Source organism: Callorhinchus milii, unplaced genomic scaffold (genome assembly GCF_018977255.1).
Source record: "Callorhinchus milii isolate IMCB2004 unplaced genomic scaffold, IMCB_Cmil_1.0 Scaffold14, whole genome shotgun sequence".
In the NCBI taxonomy this organism is placed as follows: domain Eukaryota; kingdom Metazoa; phylum Chordata; class Chondrichthyes; order Chimaeriformes; family Callorhinchidae; genus Callorhinchus; species Callorhinchus milii.
In genome coordinates, this window is record NW_024704755.1 from 17,446,764 (window position 1) to 17,468,791 (window position 22,028).

The 22,028-nt window shown below is 48.6% G+C and overlaps 1 protein-coding gene across 1 annotated transcript in view; it reads right to left on the reverse strand.

The window, feature by feature from the left end:
• Positions 1-2,747: 2,747 nt before the first annotated feature.
• LOC103191034 (hydrocephalus-inducing protein-like) overlaps positions 2,748-22,028 on the reverse strand; it is an 85,373-nt gene continuing 66,092 nt past the window's right edge. The window contains exons 13-21 of the mRNA XM_042340433.1: positions 20,437-20,537; positions 19,698-19,833; positions 16,952-17,116; positions 15,961-16,113; positions 8,331-8,569; positions 7,804-8,065; positions 5,241-5,384; positions 3,744-3,917; positions 2,748-3,065 (exon numbers count right to left, since the gene is read on the reverse strand). Of these exons, the coding sequence (XP_042196367.1) occupies positions 2,748-3,065; positions 3,744-3,917; positions 5,241-5,384; positions 7,804-8,065; positions 8,331-8,569; positions 15,961-16,113; positions 16,952-17,116; positions 19,698-19,833; positions 20,437-20,537 (1,692 nt within the window). The remainder of the gene's footprint in view (positions 3,066-3,743; positions 3,918-5,240; positions 5,385-7,803; positions 8,066-8,330; positions 8,570-15,960; positions 16,114-16,951; positions 17,117-19,697; positions 19,834-20,436; positions 20,538-22,028) is intronic.

A 22,028-nucleotide genomic window follows, 5' to 3' on the forward strand; every position in this document is an offset into this window, starting at 1 on the left:
TGTCAGTCTCTCTCTCACTGTGTGTCAGTCTCTCTCTCACTCTCTCTCTCACTGTGTCAGTCCCTCTCTCTCTCACTCTCTCACTGTCTCCCATACCAAACTCTGTGACCCTATCAGCCCCATTCTCGCCCAACTCCACTGGCTTCCCATCACATAGAGGACACAGTTCAGGATACTGGTCCTCGCCTTCAAAGCCCTCCATGATCTTGCTCCCCATCTACCTCTGCCATCTTCTAACCCCCTACTATCCTGCCCGCTCCCTCCGCTCAGCGGGCTCCAGCCTGCTTCACGTCCCCCGCCTTGCTTGCCACACCATTGGCGGGCGGGCCTTTTGCCACTCTGCAACCCACCCTCTGGAACTCCGGCCGCAGTGCCTCTGCCTCGCCCCCTCCCTCGCCACCTTCAAGATCCATCTCAAGACCCTCCTCTTTGACCTGCTTTAAATCTCCCTGCTTCCCCCCCTGCCCTCCCCCCTCCCCGATCCTGACCCCCAGCTCGGGTCCGAAACACTGACTGTCCAGCGTCTTGGGACGTCGTCCCGACATGAAAGGCGCTAAACACACATCATCGTTTTGTTGTTGTTGATGATTCCCCTCATCTCCCCTCTGGTTCTTTTGCTGATTATCTGAATGACTGTATGTATACAGTATAGAAATGTCAGCTTCTCCTCTGCAGTGCACATCAGGAGCACTAGAGGCTGCTCACATGCTGCCCATAGCCACTGTCCATCCCACTGCTCCTCACTGCAGCAGCTCAGAGAATCATCACCCCGAGTCCATCAGCCCCGCTGGAGCCTGCCCGCTCCTCTCTGCTTAACACACAAGCTCCTGAGATACATGTCGGCCGCACCCGGCTATCCAGCCCTCCTGTCTGTCCACTGCTCCCTGTCTGTACAGATTCCCTCTGACCTCCCCTGATGTGTCCTCTGGACTGTGTCTCTTTTGCCATCGATTCCACAATTATAGGAAAGTTTCCTCTCTGTCCGGTTTACTAACACTCTAATTACATCCACTCTTAACCCCACCATGTACCTGGCCTCTCTATGTATATTGTCCTATAACCCAGAGGAAGGAAGAACAAGGACAAATTTACTCTTTGAATATTACACACAAGACATTGTATAGACCTCCCCAGTCTATGTCTCTCTGCCTCAGTTGTTAGCACTCTCGTGGCAACAATACAGCAGATGCTGGGAATCTGGAATAGAAACAGAAGTCGCTGGGAACACTCAGCAGGTCAGGCAGCATCTATGGAGAGGTTGTGGGTTCAAGCCCCACGTTGGGACCTTGAGCTCACAGTCCAGGCTGACGCTCCAGTGTGGGGCTGTATTCTCGGATGAGGTGGTAAATCCCAGAGTGTCGGAGAGAGTGAGAAAGAGAGTGTGAGAGTGGTAGAGGGTGTGTGAGAGACGGTGAGTGAGTGAGAGAGAGTGTGTGAGAGTAGTAGAGTGTAAGAGAGTGTGAAAGAGAGTTAAAGAGTGGTAGAGTGTATGATCGAGAGTTTAAGAGAAAAAAAGTGTTTGAAATTTGAGTGTAAGAGAGAGTGAGAGAAAGAGCGGGAGAGAAAGAGTGGGAGAGAAAGAGTGGAAGAGTATGAGAGAGAGAAAGAGTGTGTGAGCGTGATAGAGTAACGAAGCACAGCCTGAGGTGTACAGGGTTCAGATTGACTATTTACGGAGTATTTCACTGTGTCCAGAATCTGGTAAGTTTCCTAAATACAGCCTGCTTTCAGAGCCCGGGATTCTGTAGATTCTCACAGTGAGAATAAAGCAAGGGAATGGGGTTAGAGTAGAGAGCTCCAATGTCATTTTAAAAACGGTCACCGGGGAGTAGACAAATGTCAGGTCTCAGTCACACGTCAAACTCACCAAAGGCCAGTGACAGGCCTGGAAAGGACACATTAGCATGTGTCAGCGTAAGGGATTGTTGCTGCCTATGTTTGTGTGTGTGTGCCAGCCGACGGCAGCCACTCAAACAATGGGGCGCTCACGGTTTGACATTTCTGTCCTTCACGCAGTCCGCCCGCCTGTCATGGCGGTGATTAATTCTGCGCCTAACCTCGGGGTCAGCGTCTCCTCGCTTTTGTTTGGTGATTTAACCGGGTCGGTGGGAACACGGAGCCTGCTCCTTGATCTGCTTCCTGACGCACCTGGAACCCAGGCTCTACCCACATTGGGAGATCCCATCCCCGGTAAACACAAGACAAAAATACGGAGGTTGCTGGAAATCTGGAATAGAAACAGAAGTCGCTGGGAACACTCAGCAGGTCAGGCAGCATCTATGGAGAGAAGGGATTTGAATGTAAAGACCCTGACCTGCTGAGTGTTCCCAGCGACTTCTTTTTTATTTCCCATCACCAGCGACTGTTTCACATCAGACTAAGGGCCAGGGCGGGGGTTGGGACCTAGGGCCGAGGCAATAGGGTCTTCACCATCCACATCAGCGTGTGGAAGACCCCAGTTTAACCTACAGCTTTTTGACTTGGAGGCAAGAGTGCTGCCAACTGAGTCCGACTTCACCCAAGTCAGCCATTTTTCTGCTCTTTGTCATTCTTTGGGTGAGAGATTGGATACAGAGACATAGACACTGTTACGGTCCCTGTGTACAATCTATACTGTACCCACGGGCCAGGTTATGGCTGGCAGCTTCTTAAAGCAGTTGGTGGTGAGGGGGGAACCTATGGTGAGAGGCAGGGCTGTGGTAAGGGGTGGGTCTATGGTGAAGGGAGGAGCTATGGTGAGGGCGGGCCTACCTGATGGTGTATTCCCAATTGTCCACAAGGAATTTCCAGTTGTACTTGACCAGCAGGGGGCTGTTGTTGGTCATTGTCATGTAGTGCACCATCTCAGTGTCATTCAGGATGCAGCCAAAGTCCACCAGCATGGTCTCAAACTGCAGGTTGGGGAAGTGCACCGCGCCTCTCAGCTCCACCAGATCCACGTGTGGGTGCTCCAGGTAGCGGATAGTCAGCGACTCCTCAATGATCCGTGTGTGCAGGTCATCCTTGAACGTGGGGTCAAACTGGATCAACAGCTTGACATCCTGACCAACGTCCAGACCAATGGTCTGTGTGAAGGAGGAAGAGGGAGAGTGACCAAAACAGCCAATGCTCTTCTCCTGCAATATCCCACACATTGTTAACTGACCGTTCTTGATTGTAGCTAGATCCTAATCCTGATCATATCTAGATCACTTATAGGTCATACCCAGATCAGGATCCACACTATCTGTTGTTAATTTCAGGTCTCACTTGCCGTGTGATTTAAGCGAGGCTTTCTCCTGGTTTAGATCCTCTCCTCATCCCACATTTGCTCCCGAAATCAAACCAATCAGACGCTCATCCCATTGTTTGACCCGGGGAAGGGGTTGAGTAGGGTCTCTTTGGAAAGCTCACACACGCGCAGTTATGCAGCGAACACGTATAGATTTTAGAGCCAGTCATTTAACTTGAAAGTAAATTCCTTCTTGGCGACATCAGTTCTAGACTTGGCAACGATTTTGGGGTGAAAAAGAATTGTGAGGAAACAGAGGGCAGAGCTACAGCGATACATTATGAATTTGGCGGGAAAAATTATCAGAAGGGGTGGAGTTTACGGCTTATAAACCAGGCCATTGCTGTGATTAGGTAGAGCCTATAATAACCATCCACTGCCCATCTTAAACCATCTGAAGACCCTGGGCACAGCCCCTGTGCCTGCTGTCTTAGCCCTGCCCCTGTTGCCCCCTCGGGGGATGGCTGTTCACTGCAATGGAGACAAAGCAATTTCCTTCCACCTTTGAAGTGACTTCCTCATCCTCCTCACTGTCAGGCATGAAGACGAAGGGCCCATTCATGCTGAGCACCAAGGTGACAGGCAGGAGGGAGACGTTTTTCATCAGAAGAGGTTTATAATAAGGAGCAAGCACATCAGTTGGAAGCTGTGGAGAGCAAGAGAAACAACCATATTTTACGACAGTGGCATTATTTTATAACAGCTCCTTATTTTTCGCATATTGATGAAGAGGTCTCCAAAGTGGGAGGGTTCATAGGCGTGGTTTGGATGGAGTTTCAGAAGGAATTTGATGAAAGTTCCATATAAGAGGCTGCTGACTAAAATTAAGGCACATGGGATTGGAGGCAACCTGTTGTTGTGGCTGGGAAAATGGTTGGGAGACAGGAGAGTTGGGAAAAAGGGGATATTTCCTGACTGGCAACAGCAACCAGCGGTGTTCCTCAGGGATCTGTGTTGGGTCTTGAATTTCCAGTCTCTACATTTTGGATGAAGGTGTAGAAGGGATTCTAACCAAGTTAGCAGATGTTACTACGTTAGGAGGTGTGGTAAGATTTGAGGAGGCAGTGGATAGTTGCAGAGGGATATAAACAGATTAAGAGAACGGGCAAAACTATGGCAAAATGGAATTCAATGCGACAAAGTGCGAGGTGGTTCATTTTGGACTGAAGAATGTCAAGTCAGACTACATTCTTGATGCTTAACGGGGTTAATGTGCAAAAGTATCTTGGTGTTCTTGGAGTCCTGTAGCTCAGTGGTTAGAGCACTCGTCTTGCAAGTGAGAGATCTGGGTTCAATTCCCAGACAGGGTGAAACGTTGGGTAAGTTTCCTTACTATACATGCCTCTGTTTAACTAGCAGTAAGTAAGAAGCCGGTTGTTAGTCGATTGACGGACCATTTTTCCGGGGGTAATAATTCTTTCAAAAAAATAATAATAATAAATTGGTCACTCAATCCACTCCTGTTTGTGGGACACTGCTGTGCGCAATGGCTGACGTGTTTTGCCCACAAAGTTAATTCACTTTACAGTATATTTTGTGAAGCGTTTTGAGACGCCTAGAAGACGTGATAAGGCGCTGTATCAAATGCAAGGATTATTATTATTATTCAGCTTCATCAATCTTTAAAAAGTAGCACACAGGGACAGATGGTAATCAAAAAGGCGAATGCAGTATGAAATTATAAAGGGATTTAACATGCTGAATAGTGAGCAACTGTTTCCTCTGAACAGAGAATTGAGGACTAGACGTTTTGCTGCCGCATTTGCCTACAAATACACAGTGACTCAATTTCACAGTAAATCCTGTGAAGTGCTTTGAAATGTCCTTCCGATGTGATAAGGCACTATATCAAACGCAAGGATTATATATACAGTGTGTATATATATATATTAAACAAAAACAGAAGTAGCTGGGAACACTTAGCAGGTCAGGCAAAAATATATATATATATATTAACCTACGCCGTTACCTTGTTTATGATAAAGTTGAGTTGTTTGGTTGAAAATTCGATGATGGGGGCGATGAAATCGCAGTTGATCACCAGTGATATGATCCTCTCTTTGCCCGGCTTGCCTCCAATCACAGCATGGCATACCAGCTGTCCGCTCACAAACTACACACAACAGCACAGCATCAAGCCAACACCATCAGCCCACTCCATTACAGCATGTCAGCACAGCTATAACTGTTAGAATTAAAGCGATAACTCCTATAACTATTATAATATTCCCCTACAAATTAGTCACTGCACTCAACCATATACCCTATGAAGCTCTTTGAATTCCAAAGGGCATATATCGACAGATTAGGGAACGGGTAAAACTTTGACAATTGGAGTTGAATATGGCAAAGTGCAAAGGTGGTACATGAAAGGCGCTGTATCAATGTAAATTGCATTGTATAACAGAATTATAACTAAAACTACGATAACTATTATAACTATAATAATAATATTACTATTATAAGTATTATAACATTTGCCAAAAATTGCAGTCATTACACTATTTTTGGGGGTCAGCCGGGTGTCTGACACACGCAGAAACCCATCACTGTGCTTAAGAACATAAGAACATAAGCATTAGGAGCAGGAGTAGGCCATTCGGCCCCTTTAGCCTGTCCCGCCATTCAATAAGATCATGGCTGATCTATTCTAACTCCACCTACCCGCCATATCCCCATATCCCTTTATCCACAAGAAATCTATCAATCTCAGTCTTGAATATGTTCAAGCACCTGAGTATCTGCAGGCCTTAAATAAATTCACTATCCTCTGAGTGAAGAAGTTTTTCCTCAACTCAGTGCGAAAGGACTTACCCCTAATTTTAGGACTGTGATCCCTGGTTATAGTTTCTCCAACCAGGGGAAAAAGTCTCCCACTATCTAGTCTGTCGTACCCCTTAATAATCTTATAGGTTTCTATAAGATCTCCTCTCATTCTTCTATATTCTAGAGAATATAGGCCTAAATTGCTCAACCTATCCTCATAACTCATCCCCTCATCGCAGGTACCAACCTAGTGAATCTATGTTGTACCCCCTCCAAGGCGAGTGCATCCTTTCCTGAATAAGGCGACCAAAACTGCACACAATACTCTAGGTGGGGTCTCACCAGGGCCCTATACAGTTGCAGCAAGGCTTCCCTACTCTTATATTCTAACCTTTTTGTAACAAATGCCAACATACCTTTAGCCTTCCTAATTGCTTGCTGTACCTGCATACTAACTTTTTGTGACTGGTGTATAAGGACACCCAAGTCCCTCTGAACGCTAACACTTTCTCTCCCCCTCTAGAAAATAACCTGCTCTGCTGTTTTTGCTCCCTTGGTGGATGACTTCACACTTCCCTACATTATACTTCATCTGCCACCTATTTGCCCAATCACCTAACCTATCTATATCTCGTTGCATTTTTTTTTATGTCATCCTCGGTGTTTACTCTCCCTCCTAGTTTAGTGTCATCTGCGAATTTGGATAAGTTCGATGCCCTCATCTAGATTGTTGATGTAGATTGTAAATAGCTGAGGCCCAAGGACTGATCCTTGTGGCACTCCACTAGTCACATCCCGCCAATCTGAGAAGGACCCGTTCATCCCTACTCTCTGTTTTCTTCCCGTTAGCCATTCTTCAATCCATGCTAATATATTCCCCTTAATTCCATGGGCCCTAATCTTGTGGATCAACCTTTTATGCGGCACCTTACCGAATGCCTTTTGGAAATCTAAATACACTACATCCACTGATTCCCTCCTATCTAATCAACTTGATATGTCCTCAAAATAATCTAAAAGATTTGTTAAGCATGACTTCCCTTTTGTAAAGCCACGTTGACTCTGTCTAATCATATTGTGATCTTCTAAGTATCCCACTATGACATCCTTAATTAAGGATTCCAGAATTTTCCCTACCACCGATGTCAGACTAACTGGTCTATAGCTCCCCATCTTTTCTCTCCCACCCTTCTTAAATAGTGGTGTGACGTTTGCGATCTTCCAATCAATGGGAACCGTTCCAGAATCCAAAGAATTTTGGAAGATCAGACACAAGGCCTCCACTATCTCATGAGCTACATAAGAGTCTCCAAACCAAGCTGAGATTTCCATGTATCCCAACCACACATGGAAATCCCAAAGACAGATTGTTGGAATGGAATGCGCTCTCTCTCTCTCTCCCTGGAGGGACACACTCTGTTTACCTAATTCCGGAGAGTATAAGGCGCAGGCTCACAAAAGCCAAGGCTTGGGGGATCCCAGAGTGTGTGTTGGGGTAACTGCTGGAGTCTAACCAGCTAAACCCACACAGCTTGGCCATTGATATCACTGTCTGGCCAGCTTTCCCGCTGCTTGTCCAGATAGGCCAACCCTCCCCGTTAGTTAGGGCTTCGGCTTCAGAGTTAATGGGAGCTGAGGGGGAGGATTCTTATTACATTTTACACTAGTTGCTGCTTGGGAATGTCCTCACGATGTGAGAGGCAGGTGTGAAGTGTAGGATTATGATAATGACTGGGCTTCTGGTGGTTGGTGTGAGGGTTCCCTACCCGGGGGAAGTCGGAGTGACCCTCCAGGGTGAGCGTTGTGCTGCGGCCGGGTGGCAGGTCCATGCGGATGGGGCTGATTTTGAAGACGGGCAGGTACTGTCCCTGTGGCGTGGGGGCCATGCGCTGTTTGATGTCGGCGCTGGCGGGCGGCAGACAGGGGCTGGGCTTGAAGTTCAGAGGGAAACCCTCCGTCTGCCAGTACAGCTGGTGGTGTCGGCAGCCACAATTTGTCAGCTTGATCTGATGATGCCGAGAGACAGAGCTGTAAGAGATCAGAGGGAAGTGGGGTTGATTTGGAAGCTCTTTTCAAAGAGCCAGGACAGGCACGATGGGCTGAATGGCCTCCCTCTGTGCTGTATAATTCTATGATTCTCTCCCCCACCCACTCTGTGTGAGTGACAGTTTCCCAGCCTGATCTCCGCAGATTCTCAGCATTATTATAAACCAGGAACTCGCTCCATTTCCATAACAGGTAAATTGTTGGTTTTCTCTCTTCCTATCCTGAAGGCAGAGAAGCTGAGACTTGCCTGAATGTTGCTCCCAGATTGAGCTCCTGCTCAAAGGGCACATCACCAACAATGGTGGTGCCGATGCCACAGGCCCTCACATTGATGGACTGCATGTGACTGTCCTCGATTCTCACGTGCAGTTTGTCCTCAAAGCACAGCATGTCGTTCAGATGTGCAAAGATGGTTATTGTCAACTCTTTCTGAGCTGGAACCACTCCTTCCTTGGGCTCCACGTGCCACTTGGAATGTTCTAGAATCTAAAAGGCAAGCAAGAGTGAGAAACACTGTGTTATCTGGCAGAGGCATCTCTAGCCACCAGACAACAACAACAACAATTTACATTTACATGGCTGCTTTCATGGCAGGAGGACGTCCCAAGGTGCTGGGCAGTCAGGGATTTGGACCCAAGCATGGGGTTGGGATCAGGAAAGGGGTGGAGGGCAGGGAGGGTAAGAGTAGGAGGGTGGTCGAAGGCACGGTTGAAGAGGAGGGTCTTGAGATGGGCCTTGTAGGACGCAAGGGAGGGGCGAGGTACAGAGAGGCTCTGGGATGGAGATACAGAGGGTGGGGGCAGAGAGGCTGAAGGCCCAAACTCCACTAATGGGTGGGCCAATGAGAGGCAAGTGGGGTAGGTGGAGGGGGCTACACCCTTACTAAGGGATAGACCAACCTCTGAGCTCGTCCAGACAAGCTATCAGCAGCCATCAAAGCAAAGAGCCTCACACTGTAAACAATGGAGGTGGAGTTCCAGAGAGAGGGGGCAGAATGGATGAAAACCTGATCACACCGATGATCGGGCAGATAGGGCAGGGGACATGAAGCAGGCCAGCACCCACTGAGCAGGGGGGTAGCCACGGCAGGCCCACCCATCATTCCTCACATTACCTCATATCTACAGCTCTCTGAGGCAGCGAGGAGAGTGAGGGGAAGAGAGGGGGAGGGGAGCCATGAGACAGTGGCGTAGCTAGGAATGGACATTTGGTCATTGTTTGTCCACCATAAGTTGGTGCCCATCCAAATGTCCATTCCTAGCTACACCACTGCAGTGAGCAAAGGGAACAGCCAACTCGGTACAATTTGAGGAGGTCACAGAGGGAGGGGGTGCGAGAAGGGGAGGGATTTAAAGGTGAGAATTTTGAACTTGATCTGCTGGGGATGGGGAGCCAGAAGGCCAAGTGAGTGGGGTGATAGAGAACCTGGTACAGGAGAGGACATGAGCTGCAATATTCAGACTAGTCTGCAGCTTGTGTATGGAAGAGCTGAGGAGCAGAATATTGGTGAGGTCAAGCCTGGACATGATAAATGTGTTGATGAGGGTTCCGGTCAGCACTGTAAAGCACTTTGAGACATCCCCCAGATGTGAAAGGTGCTATATAACATTTTGTGTCAGTGCCTTGGTTGATGCTGAGCAATGGGAAGGGGGAGGTGAACATAGGCGGGGTTGAAGAGGTAGGTATTAAGATGGGTTTTAAAGCTAGATTGGGGGTGGGGTGGGGTGGCGAGGCTGAGGAAATGAGGCAGAGAGTTTCAGAGGTGAGGGGGGCATTGTGGCTGAAGGTGTTGTGGAGGGAGGGGTTGGGGAATGTGCATCAGGTCTGTGTTAGCTGAGTGATGGAGCGGGCATGAGCAGGTTAGAGAGAACCGGAGGTGCCTGGGCGTGAAGGGATTTGTAAGTGAGGGTGAGGAGCTTGAAGGCGATCAATAGAGGCGATATAGAGTCAATTCACTTTACAGTATATTCTGTGAAGCGCTTTGAGACTTATTGTTGTCGGTTTACATTTGAGTCTCATTTACAGTGTTGTAATTAGAGCACGGAGTTGTTCCTGTTTCTTGTTGCCACGATACTAATTACCCCTGATTGAGATGTCAGTAGGTGTATTGAGCAGGAAGCAATGGGGTCTTTAATACCTGGGTGACTCTGAGCAACAGAAGTGTTTACTGTACACAAGCTAACGTTGATTGGACAATGATTCCACCTAATCTAGTCGGGAAGTGTTTTTATGTGGAATAATAGCTGCCTGGGAGTGATTACATGTCTGCAATCCAATTGAGTGATTTAAATGTGGAGTAGATTGTGGGAATGAGGCACATGGGAGTATAAGAGAATACACAAACTGCAGATTAGATTAGATTAGATTATAGCTGTCCTCAGCTCCTGCTTAATTACACTTATAGCTCAGTGTTGTGGAGAAACTATGTTCCTTCAGTTTGATATTACCTTCATCTTTTACTTAATAAAAAATAATCCTTGCGTTTGATATCGCGCCTCATCACATCTTCGAGACGTCTCAGAATGTACTGTGCAGAATATACTATGAAGTGAATTGATTGTATATTTTGTGGGCGAAACGCGGCAGCCAAATACGCACAGCAGCGTCCCACAAACAGTGGTGGGTTGAGTGACCAATTTATTATTGTTTTGTTTTTTGACAGTAGAACGAGGGGACACAGGTTAGAGTTGCAAAGGACAGACACTAGGAAGTTTCTCTTTACCCAGAGGGTAATTAACAAAGAAACAGGGTTACCAGGAAGGGTAGAAGGATAAACTGTAAGGTGGAGTGACTGTGTATTTTGTGGGTGAAACTCAGCAGCCAGTTAGCGCACAGCAATGGTCCATAAACAGCCTTGGAGTGAGTAACTTTTTTATTTTGGGGGATTCTTGGCCAGGACATTGGAAAAAACTCCCTTCTCTTTTTGAATAGCGCCATGAGATGTTTAATATCCACCTGAACAGGCAAATGGGACCTCATCTCATCTGAAGGATGGCACCTCCAACAATACAGCATACCCCCAGCACTGCATTGGAGCGTCAGCTTAGACTGTTTGATTCCAAGTCATGATGTGGGGCTTGAACCCACGACCTTCTGACTCAGAGACGAGAGCACTACCACTGCGCCAGGCTAACAACAAACTTGTGATGGTGTGAGTAACAGAGGCAGTGGAGAGGGAAGACTAGTGGATGAACAAGCTACTTGGAAAGGGTTGATGAGCTCAATCATGTCAGGCTTGAGAAGAGGAGTGTAAGCTGTCAGTGGGGATGGAAAAGAAACCCAGAACATTATTTTGAGATACGCAATCAGGGCTCTGAACATCACGCTTCAGGTAGAGACCAGGAAATATTTCTGTACATGGGGAGGAATCAGCAGCTGGAGGGGGGTTACTCGGAAGAGGGGAGTAGAGGGGTGTAGGAGAGGGGAATAGAGGGGTGTGGGAGAGGGGAATAAAGGGGTGTGGGAGAGGGGAATAGAGGGGTGTAGAAGGGGGGAATAGAGGGGTGTAGAAGAGGGGAATAAAGGGGTGTGGAAGAGGGGAATAGAGGGGATAGAGGGGTGTAGGAGAGGGGAAGAGAAGAGTGCAAGAGAGGGGAATTGGAGGGATGTGGCTTGAGGGGTGTACAAATGGTTGGGCTGGATGCCCTGTTTCTGTGCTGTACTGTTTCTCCTTGTAATTCTGTGTTATTGCTAGATTTATTCAGGGAGCATAAACTGTGTCACATACTTTATAGCCTGGGTTCAAAGGCTTGATGCATTTATCACAGAAGTTACTTGGCACAGAAGATACTTAAGAGTCTCAGCCTGGCTCAATTGGTATCACTCTCGCCTCTGAGTCAGAAGGTTGTGGGTTCAAGCCCCATGTTGGAACTTGGAATCTATATAATTTAAGGTGACACTATAATCCAATGCAGTGCTGGGGGAGTGTTGCATTGTCAGAGGTGCTGCCCTTCAAATGAGACATTAAACTGATGACCCATCTGCCTGCTCAGGCGGATACTAAAGATCCCATGGCGCTATTCAAAAAGGAAGGGAGTTTCTCTCTCCCCCGGTGTCCTGGCCAACAATCCCCTGAATAAAAATGGTAACTCACCCATGACTCTTTGTGGGAAATTCAAGTGTGTAATTCGGCTGCCGCGTTTGCTCATAAAGTACACAGTCACTACAGTTTGCAGTAAATCTTGTTGGCTGCTTTGAGATGTCTTCATGATGTGATAAGATGCTTTATCAAATAATAATAATAATCGTTGCATTTGATACCCCGCCTTATCATATCTTCAAGACGCTTCAAAGCACTTCACAGAATATACTGTAAAGTGAATTGACTGTATATTTGTGGAATCGCAAATTGCGGCAGCCAATTGCGCACAGCAGTGTCCCACAAACAGTCGTGGATTAGGTGACCAAATGTAAGGATTGTGGAAGTAACCTTTCATTCCCAGCGTTCCAGAGATATGGATTGCCGTCAGCTCACCCCGATCTCTGCACTGTCGCACTCTGCCCACCATCCAAGCGACCAATTTGGTTCATATGTGTTAGTGTTGATTCTGAAATCATTGACTTTTCTACCATCCCTGAAGGAGCTTTGTATCTACCGGGTGACACAGAGCATGGCACGGGGCACCACGTGGCATGGGGCACAGAATTGCACAGGGCGCTGAGCAGGGCGCGGGGCGCTGAGCAGGGCGCGGGGCGCTGAGCAGGGCGCGGGGCGCGGAGCAGGGCGCGGGGCGCGGAGCGCGGAGCAGGGCGTGGGGCGCGGAGCAGGGCGCGGGGCGCGGAGCAGGGCGCGGGGCGCGGAGCAGGCGGGGGCGCGGAGCAGGGCGCGGGGCGCGAGCAGGGCGGGCGCGGAGCAGGGCGCGGGGCGCGGAGCAGGGCGCGGGGCGCGGAGCAGGGCGCGGGGCGCGGAGCAGGGCGCGGGGCGCGGAGCAGGGCGCGGGGCGCTGAGCAGGGCGCGGGGCGCTGAGCAGGGCGCGGGCCGCGGAGCACGCCGCGGGGCAGTGAGCACGGCGAGGGCAGAGAGCACGGCGCGGGCAGAGAGCACGGCACGGGCAGAGAGCATGGCACAGGGCAGAGAGCATGGCACAGGGCAGGCCTGCACTTAACTCTGTTCTTTGCCACTTTGAGTTTATAAATAATGGCAGTGAAGGTTTAAATTATAAATCACATCACATTAAGATTTAATTATACATAGAAATCAAAACACTGTTATTTGCAAGTGCACGGCTCACACTGGGTAAGTCAGTCATCTCATCGGCCCATTAATACACAACACACATCATGGTGGGGAACATGTTTAACACTAGAGCTGCAGGTCTGGCAATCCACACCCCACGTTATAAACACTTTAATTGCCTGGACAGTCCTGGGTACTGAGGACAGTGGACAGCCCACTACACTATTGTTGTTGCTGCACTTTACTGACGGAAGTTCACCTGGAGACCAGGAACACTCTCCCTCTTTGAAATACACTGATAGGTTCATCTGACATGAACGCCAAGCTCTGGCACAGACTGGCTGCTGTGTTTTGCTTATTTAACAATGTCTCTACTTCAGGGTAACTAATTATGTAAAGCTTTGATTTCCATAGAGTGTACAGCATGGAAACAGGACACACGACCCAACCAGTGTGTGTGTGTGTTTAATTATGTATTATTGGTGGGCGAGGTTAGACCTGCTCAACCCCCATTAAGCCAAATTAGCCCAAATTAGTTCCACTTTGGGAACGAGGGTTGTCCCCGCAGACTAGCCCCTCCCCCCAAACGCTTCTAGGCCCCAAATTGTCAAAGGACAATGCGGACCTGAACCATAACTTCACGGCCACCCACGCAGGTCAGGTGACCGGATGGCCTCTCTGGCAGGGCAAGCCCGGCCTGAGTCTAGTAACCAAGTACTTAAGTTCAAGAACTGTTTGTTTCCTCTTTGTGAAAGCAGATCAAAGTCCTTAGATCAGAAGTTCTGCAGTAATGATCCCAACATAGGGCTGAACATAGCTACAGCTCGGAGCTCAATCCTTCCCAATAATGCGCCAGTTATGAGTGAGATTTGGTTTGGAAATCGCAACAGCTTCCCCAGCAATATTAGCTCTAGAAATAACTGTATAAGAACAGGGACTACACAGTGTTTATACTCTAATACGAGTCTCCTCCACCCCTCCCTCCCTCTCTCCCACACCCTTCTCCTCCCCGCTCCCTCATGTGAAGGTCCAGCTTCCTCTTGAATACATCTACACTATCTGATTCCACCACCGCTTCAGGCAGCGAGTTACACAATCTCACTCCCCTCTGTGTGAAGTAGTTTCTCCTAAACTCTCTTTTAGACACTCCCCCTCCCCTTCCCGTCTGGATCTTATACACATTCAGTGGAACACAGCACAACATCCAATGCCAGTGTGGTTGTATTGTCAATGCTGTAACTGAGTGGAGTGAGCAGCCAGACCAGGCCTGTCTCAGGACAAACTGTCCTGGACGCTCTACATTCCGTGTCTGTGAGCTGGACTCAGAGCGAGTTATATGAAACCTCTGCATAAATCACTGATAGGTTACTCTGGTGTGAATGTCAATCAATACAATCACAGCCTGCACTTCCATGTCTGGTCACACACTGCGCAGGTCAGCAGTCAGTCCAGATCATTCCTCTCCTGAAGTCCTCACCATGTTACACAGTCTCACTGAGAGAAGGTATCTGGTGTAACATGACATGGACAAGAGTAACAGACAGGGAGAATTGCCACCAGTGAACACCGCTCACCTTCATAGAATCATAGAATATTACAGCACAAAAGGAGGCCATTCGGCCCATCAGGCCTGTGCTGTTTGGAAGAGCTGCCCAATCAGTCCCATTCCCCCGCTCTCTCCCCAAATCCCTGCAAATTTTCCCTTTCCAACTCCCTATCCAATTCCCTTTTGAAAGTTGTTATTGAATTGGTTCCCACCGACCCTCTCAGGCCGTGCATTCCAGACCCTAACAACTCTCTGGGTAAAAAATTTTTCCCTCTGGTTCCTTTGCCAATTATCTTGAATCTATGTGCCCTGGTTACTGATCCACCCAGTAGAGGAAACAGTTTCTCCTGATCTACTCTCCCAAATCCCCTCATAATTGTGAACACCTTTATTAAATCTCCCCTTAACCTTCTCTGCTCCAAGGAGAACAATCCCAGCCTCTCCGCATAACTAAAATCCCTCATCACTGGTACTATTCTGGTAAATCTCCTCTGCGCCCTCTCCAAGGCATTGAAATCCTTCCTATTATTTCTTATTATTTGATTACAGGAAACATGATAATCTTTATAAGATACTACTATGTGATGCTACTAATACAAATTATATTTATATTTATTTAACACCTTTCATGTTGGGAGGACATCGCAAAACACTTAACAAGACCATCTGGGCATCTGATAATGTGGGAGCCAAGTGCGGGGGAGGTGGGGGAGATGACTGAAAATGCAGTGAAAGAGGAAGGTCTTGAGATGGACCTTGCACAAGGCGAGGGAAGGAGGGAGCGAGCTGGAGGGACTCCGAGATGGGGTTCCAGAGAGTGGGGGCAGAAAGGCTTTGGGGCAGGGGTGAATCTGAGTGAAGGGAACGGCTGAGTCAGTAAGCATCAAGAAGGTCACAGAGGTTGGGTTGGGCAAGAACATGGATGGATTTAAAGGTGAGGACAAGGATTTTAAACTCAAATCATGGGATGGGGAGCCAATGGAGCTGGGCGAGGTTGGGGCTGATAGGCTCATGGAACCCGTTATGGGAGCCTGCACAGGCTCCCATAACACAGCCTGCAGAGTTCTGGATAGTCTAATTAGTCTAAATATAACCTGATGTTTATCACTGGGTACAGTTATTGCTGATATTTATTATTGGCTGTGAATGGCTTACCATCTCAGTTGTGAATTTGGCTGGGATGAGCGACTCGTTGGAAAGGTGGATGATCCTGGGGATGTCTCTAAGGACCTGAATCTTGCCCCAGTCGATCTTGGTTGGGGTGATGTGGACCACTGGCCCCTCACCCATAACGGACAAGAGAACATTCTGCTCAGAGAGAGAGAGAGAGCATCAGACGGACACTGGTAATACACAAACGGTGGGATTGTGAGAGGATTCAGGAATTGCAAACCCTGCCCAAACTAAGGAGTGTCTCCTCTCCACCCCGGCTCTCCTCTGGTATATTGATCTCCGAGGAGAATCTGCCAGAGCCTTCATGACAGTCAGGAATGGGAGATCAGCGTCAGTCACACCCACACATAAACCTGTCGGATTCGGAATTCACAAACCATTTTAAGTTCCTCGCAGGGTGGACCTTATTGCGTTATGATGACAGGGCAACAGACAGAGAATGTAACAGATCCCAGAGTATGCATTGGGGTATCAGGTAGCGAGAGACCTGAGTTCAATCCCAGGCAGAGGGCGAAACCTTGGGCAAGTTTCCTTACTCCACACAGAGCCTAATAATAATCCCTCCAAAATCAAAAACAATAATAAATTGGTAATTTTCAATCTACGACTGTTTGTGGGACATTGCTGTGCGCAATTGGCTGCCGCGTTCGCCCACAAATATACAGTCAATTCACTTTACAGTGTGTTTTGTGAAGCACTTTGGGACGTCCTCCCGACGTGAAAAGCGCTATATCAAATGCAAGGATTATTATTATTATTATTATTGGTGTACCATCTAAAACCGCACAGCTTGCCATTGCGAGCATTACCTGGCAAGCTTTCCTGCTGCTTGTCCAGCTAGGGACCACACTACCCATTAGAGCTTTGGCTAACATTAACACACACAATCACACGCTTTCCCCTCTCTGCCCCATTTCTATGTAACTCTCAATTAGAACATTTTTATTCCTGTCTTGATAAAGATCCCACTCACCATGAAAGCTTCAGTTTGGCCCAATATAAATATCTTAGCGACCTCCATCTGGCTGCCTAGGTGCTGCACCTCCACCTGGAAAGGGACATCCAGGGAGGACAAAGGCTGGATAATGCCGTATGGCTCCAGGCAGGAGTACAGAAGGCTGGGATTGTCTGTTCTATCCTGTGGGAAATAAAACAGAAACATCAACCCCAGGAAGGTCTGTGCCCCCAGCTCACCGTGAGGACCACTGTCGCTGACAGTCATAAACAGGTGACAGATAAACCCCTTTAACATCTTCAGAGCGTAGTAACTGTGTATTTGTGGATGAACGCAGCATTTGTACACAGCAACATCTGACAAACAGCCCTGAAGTGCACAGTCAAATTTTATCTGGGAGATTGTTGGCCAGGACATCAGGGAAACTCCTTTCTCTTTTCAAATAGTGCCGCGGGATCTTTAAATTCCACCTGAACAGTCAGGACCTTGGTTTAACGTCTCATCTGAAGGACGGCACCTCCAACAATGCAGCAATTCCTCCAGCACTGCACTGGAGAGTCAGCCCAGACTGTGAGTTCAAAGCCCCGATGTTGCTCACAACCTTCTGGCTCAGAGACGACCAACTGAGGGAAGGAGGGTGGGCAGCGGTGGGTAAGGAGGGGTGGGCAGGGAGGGAGAGTGGGCAGGGGTGGGTAAGGAGGGGTGGGCAGGGAGGGAGAGTGGGCAGGGGTGGGTAAGGAGGGGTGGGCAGGGAGGGTGGGCAACAACAATAACAAAATTACATTGTATAGCACCTTTCATGTTGGGAGGACGTCCCAAGGCACTGGACAGTCAGTGTTTCGGACCTGAGCTGGGGGTCGGGGTCGGGAAGGGCGGGGGGGTGGGGAAGCAGGGTAATCAAAGTCGAAGAGGAGGGTCTTGAGCTGGGTCTTGAAGGAGGCAAGGGAGGGGGCAAGGCAGAGGGACACAGGATGGAGTTCCAGAGGATAGGGGCAGAATGTAGAAGGCCCATCCGCCAATGGTGGGGCGGGTGATGCGGGGCACGTGAAGCAGGCCGGAGCCCACTGATCGGAGGGAGCGGGCAGGATGGTAGGAGGGTAGAGGATCGCAGAGTTCGGGGGGAGCAAGGCGATGGAGGGCGCTGAAGGTGAGGACCAGGATTTTGAACTGTATCCTCTGTGTGATGGGAAACCCGTGGAGTCGGGTGAGGATGGGGGTGATAGGGTCACGGAGTTTGGTGCGGGAGAGGACACGGGCTGCAGAGTTCTGGATGATCTACAGCCTGTGGAGGGAGGAGTTGGGGGCCGACAAGCAGGGAGTGCATAGTCAAGCCTCAATTTGATGAACCTCTGCCTCCTCGTCCTCATCAACCCAGAAGGTTGAACTGGAAGGTAAGGAGAGGGGTAGGGATGGGATCGAGGGAGCAGGTGGTCAGTTTCATGCCGGTTAATAATGGTGGTGAGAGAGGAGTGGGAGACAGGTTCGAAGGTGTGGAGGGAGGGATGGGTAGTGGCCAGTTTGTGAGGGCAAGATGTGGAGGGGATAGTAGATGGAAGGGCAGGGGCAGAGGTTACTGCTCAATCAGGTCAAGAGCAATGGAGGAGGATCAGCTTCTCCCACTGCAAGGCTTCAATTAACTTAAAAATGGATATGTCTGAGACCAAAGTGGCAGGCTCTCTCCCAGCATCACTGTTCCATCAATCCCGTTCAGTCAGTATGGCAGTGGTCCTGGGGTCAGGGGGTGGAGGCAAAGACATAGAGGGTGCTATCTCCATACATGTGGAAGTTAACCCCTTGCCTGGGATGATGTAGACATTAAAGAGAACCGAGGTTAGAGCGCTGAGCAATTCCACACGTGATAGTGTGGAGGAGGGAGGAGAAGCCAGTTGAAGAGACAAAGTGGAGACTTTGAGATTGGGTAAGAGTGAAACCAGGAGAACCATGAAGGTGGAACTGAGAGGAGAGGTGGTGGACAGTGTTGCAGGCGGCAGAGAGATCATGAGAAGCTGATGGGAGGATTCGTCCCAGTGACTGATCTGCCCTTCCAGGTGCTGTCACCAGTGCCCTGGAGTAGGTGTGGACCTGCCTGGGACAAGACCTGGGACTGGAGACCGCCACAGGTGATGGGCTCAACTCTGACATTCCGTTGTCCATCACATCACTTTGGAGCCAGTTCAGTTCCAGGGTGACCCCACTTACCCCCCTCTCTAACTCTCACACACACAAACACACAACACACACACATACAAGGGTGATAGATGCTCTGAAGTGCTAAGAAATAGAGTAAATGAAACTTCAGGGGGAATTTCTCTCTTCAGTGAAAATAATCGTTGCAATTGATTACAAAGTAATTGCTGTCAGAGTTGTGTAGTCTGTGCAGTGCAGGCAAACTTGGCAGCCAATTCACACGAACAAGGTTCGACAAACAGCCATGAGGGGAATGGCCAATGTAGCCGGGGGATTGTGGGCTAGGACACTGAGTAAGATTCTGATCGCTTTTCTAACAGTGTAAGGGATCTTTAACATCCACCTGAACAGGCAGATGGACCCTGAGCTCAAAGTCCCAAAGTGAGACTCGAACGCACAACTTTTTGACCAGTGGGGGAGCGAGCACCAGCACAGAAATGATAGGGAGAGAGCAGGGAATGGGGTTAGAGTAGAGAGCTCCAGTGGGGGAGCGAGCACCAGCACAGACACCATGGGGAGAGAGCAGGGAATGGGATGGGAGGCGTCGGAGCTCTGAGCCATTGTAATGAGCACTGACCTGCTCAATTATCCCGTAGCATGCTGGAAGCTTGCTGCTGTTGTAAAGTCTGACTATTTTCTGATACGGGTACTTGAGAAAGCATCGTTGAAACTGCAGCTCGGAGGTCAGCAGCTGCACATTGGGCACCACACAGCTGTGAGGACAAGAGAGGGCAAGACACACAGTGATCAGAGCTCCGGCTCCAGAAGAACAGCACTCCTCACATCACACTGACCCACCATCAACAGCAGGGGGAAGAGCACAGCAGAGTATTTACACCATTAAACCAGTCATTTTGGAAAATACATAAAAATCACATTATACCTCTAACCAGTTCTCTATACTGGATCCCATACTGGGTCCTATTTTGGCCACAGTCTTATCCACCTTTTTTTCTGTGGGTGAGGGTTCATTTTCTGTGGGTGGAGGTTAATTTTCTGTGGGTGGGGGTTAATTTTCTGTGGGTGGGGGTTAACAACCGGCTTCAAAATTACGCCTGATTCACCAAATTCAGGGGTTGTGAAATGCAGCATATCAGTCCCTCTGGCCCGCGATCGACAGAGCAGAAATAACAGAAATTAAGCATAAAGAAACACTTAACAAGCTAATTCTGCAGGGGCTTAAAGCTGTAATGGACTGAAGTCTCTCTTAATGCCATAATGTACTTTCAGGTTATTAAATATTGATGCTGTGCTCTCTCTGTGGCTGAGCGTCTGGGGCTGGGATGGAGTTGAGCTGAGAGAGAGGAGAGGCTTACCGGGCCTGAATAGGGATCCCCATCACTTCCTCATGAACGTTCTCAATATCCACAACCAAGGCCAACTCATACTTCTTCAGTGAGTTGGAGCACAGCGTGATCTGCCAGAGACACGGGCAATAATAATAAAATAATAATTATCCTTGCATTTGATACAGCGCCTTATCATGTATTCTAGACATTTCAAAGCCCTTCACAGGATAGACTGTAAAGTGATTTCACTGTATACTTTGTGGGCGAAACACGGCAGCCAATTGCACAAGCAGCATCCCACAAACAGCCGTGGATTGAGTTACCACATTTTTTTATTTATGTATATTTTTGAAGGGATTATTACCCACGGAAAAACAATCCACCAATTGACTATCTGGGTTCCTAATTACTGCTAGACAAACAGAGGCATGTGGAATAAGAAAACTTGCCGAAGCTTTCGCCCTGCCTGGGAGGAACACCTCAGTGAGACATTAACACACATACAGTAAACTCCCGATAACTCAACACTCCAAGCGAAAAGATCTCGGTGACGAGTTCTCCAGAGCTACAAGTCAAGCAAATGTATAAACATATAAATGAATGAGTCTGGGATATTGACAGCATGGTGACTTAAGTGATAGTGACAAGTTAAGCCAGGGTTGAGATATCAGGGGTTTACCATAATAACAGCACTCCAGCACATTGTCAAAACATCTCAAAACAGTGTCACCTGTGTATTTTGTGGGCAAACATGACAGCCAGTTCGCGCACAGCAATGTGCCCACAAACAGCCATGGAGTGAGCGACAAATTTTATTTGAGGGATTATCGGCCTGGATACTGGGAGAGAGAAAATCCCTTCTCTTTTCAAATAGCGCCATGAGATGTTTAACATCAACCTGAACAGCCCCACACGGGGCCTCAATTCAAAGTCTGATCTGAAGGATGGCACCTCTGAAAATGTTGCACTGCCCCAGTAGCCTAGACTGAGAGCTCAAAACCCTGATGTGGGCCTTTTTTGTTTGCCCAGCCGGGTGTCTGACACACGCGGAAACCCAACACCGTGCTTAAAAGGATCCAAACCAAGCTGAGAATTCCAGGCACACATGGAAATCCCAAAGATAGATTGTTGGAATGGAACGCTCTCTCTCTCTCTCCCTTGAGGGATGTATCCTGCTTACCTAATTCCAGAAAGTATTAGGCACAGGTTGACAAGAGCCAAGGCTTGGGGTGCCCAGAGTGTGCATTGAGGTAATTGCTGGAGTCTAACCAGCTAAATCCACACAGCTTGCCATTGATATTGCTGTCCAGCAAGTTTTCCCGCTGCTTGTCCAGCTAGGACCAACCTTCCCGTTAGGGCGTTGGCTGCAGGGTTAAGAGCTGAATAGCCTGAATCCACAACCTTCTGCCTCAGAGGCCAGAGTGACTGAGTGAGTAAGTGAGTGAGTGAGGCAGACAGCGTGGGGAGAGTTGATTGAGCTGCCTGTGATGAAGGGGAAAGAGCTAGAAAGTGGAGTGAATAATAAATGGTGACATTACAGTGAGCGAGCGAGCGAGCACACATGATTGCTCTCTCTCTGAGCTGCAAACTAGAGGACATCCCAGGTGCACATCAGCTGC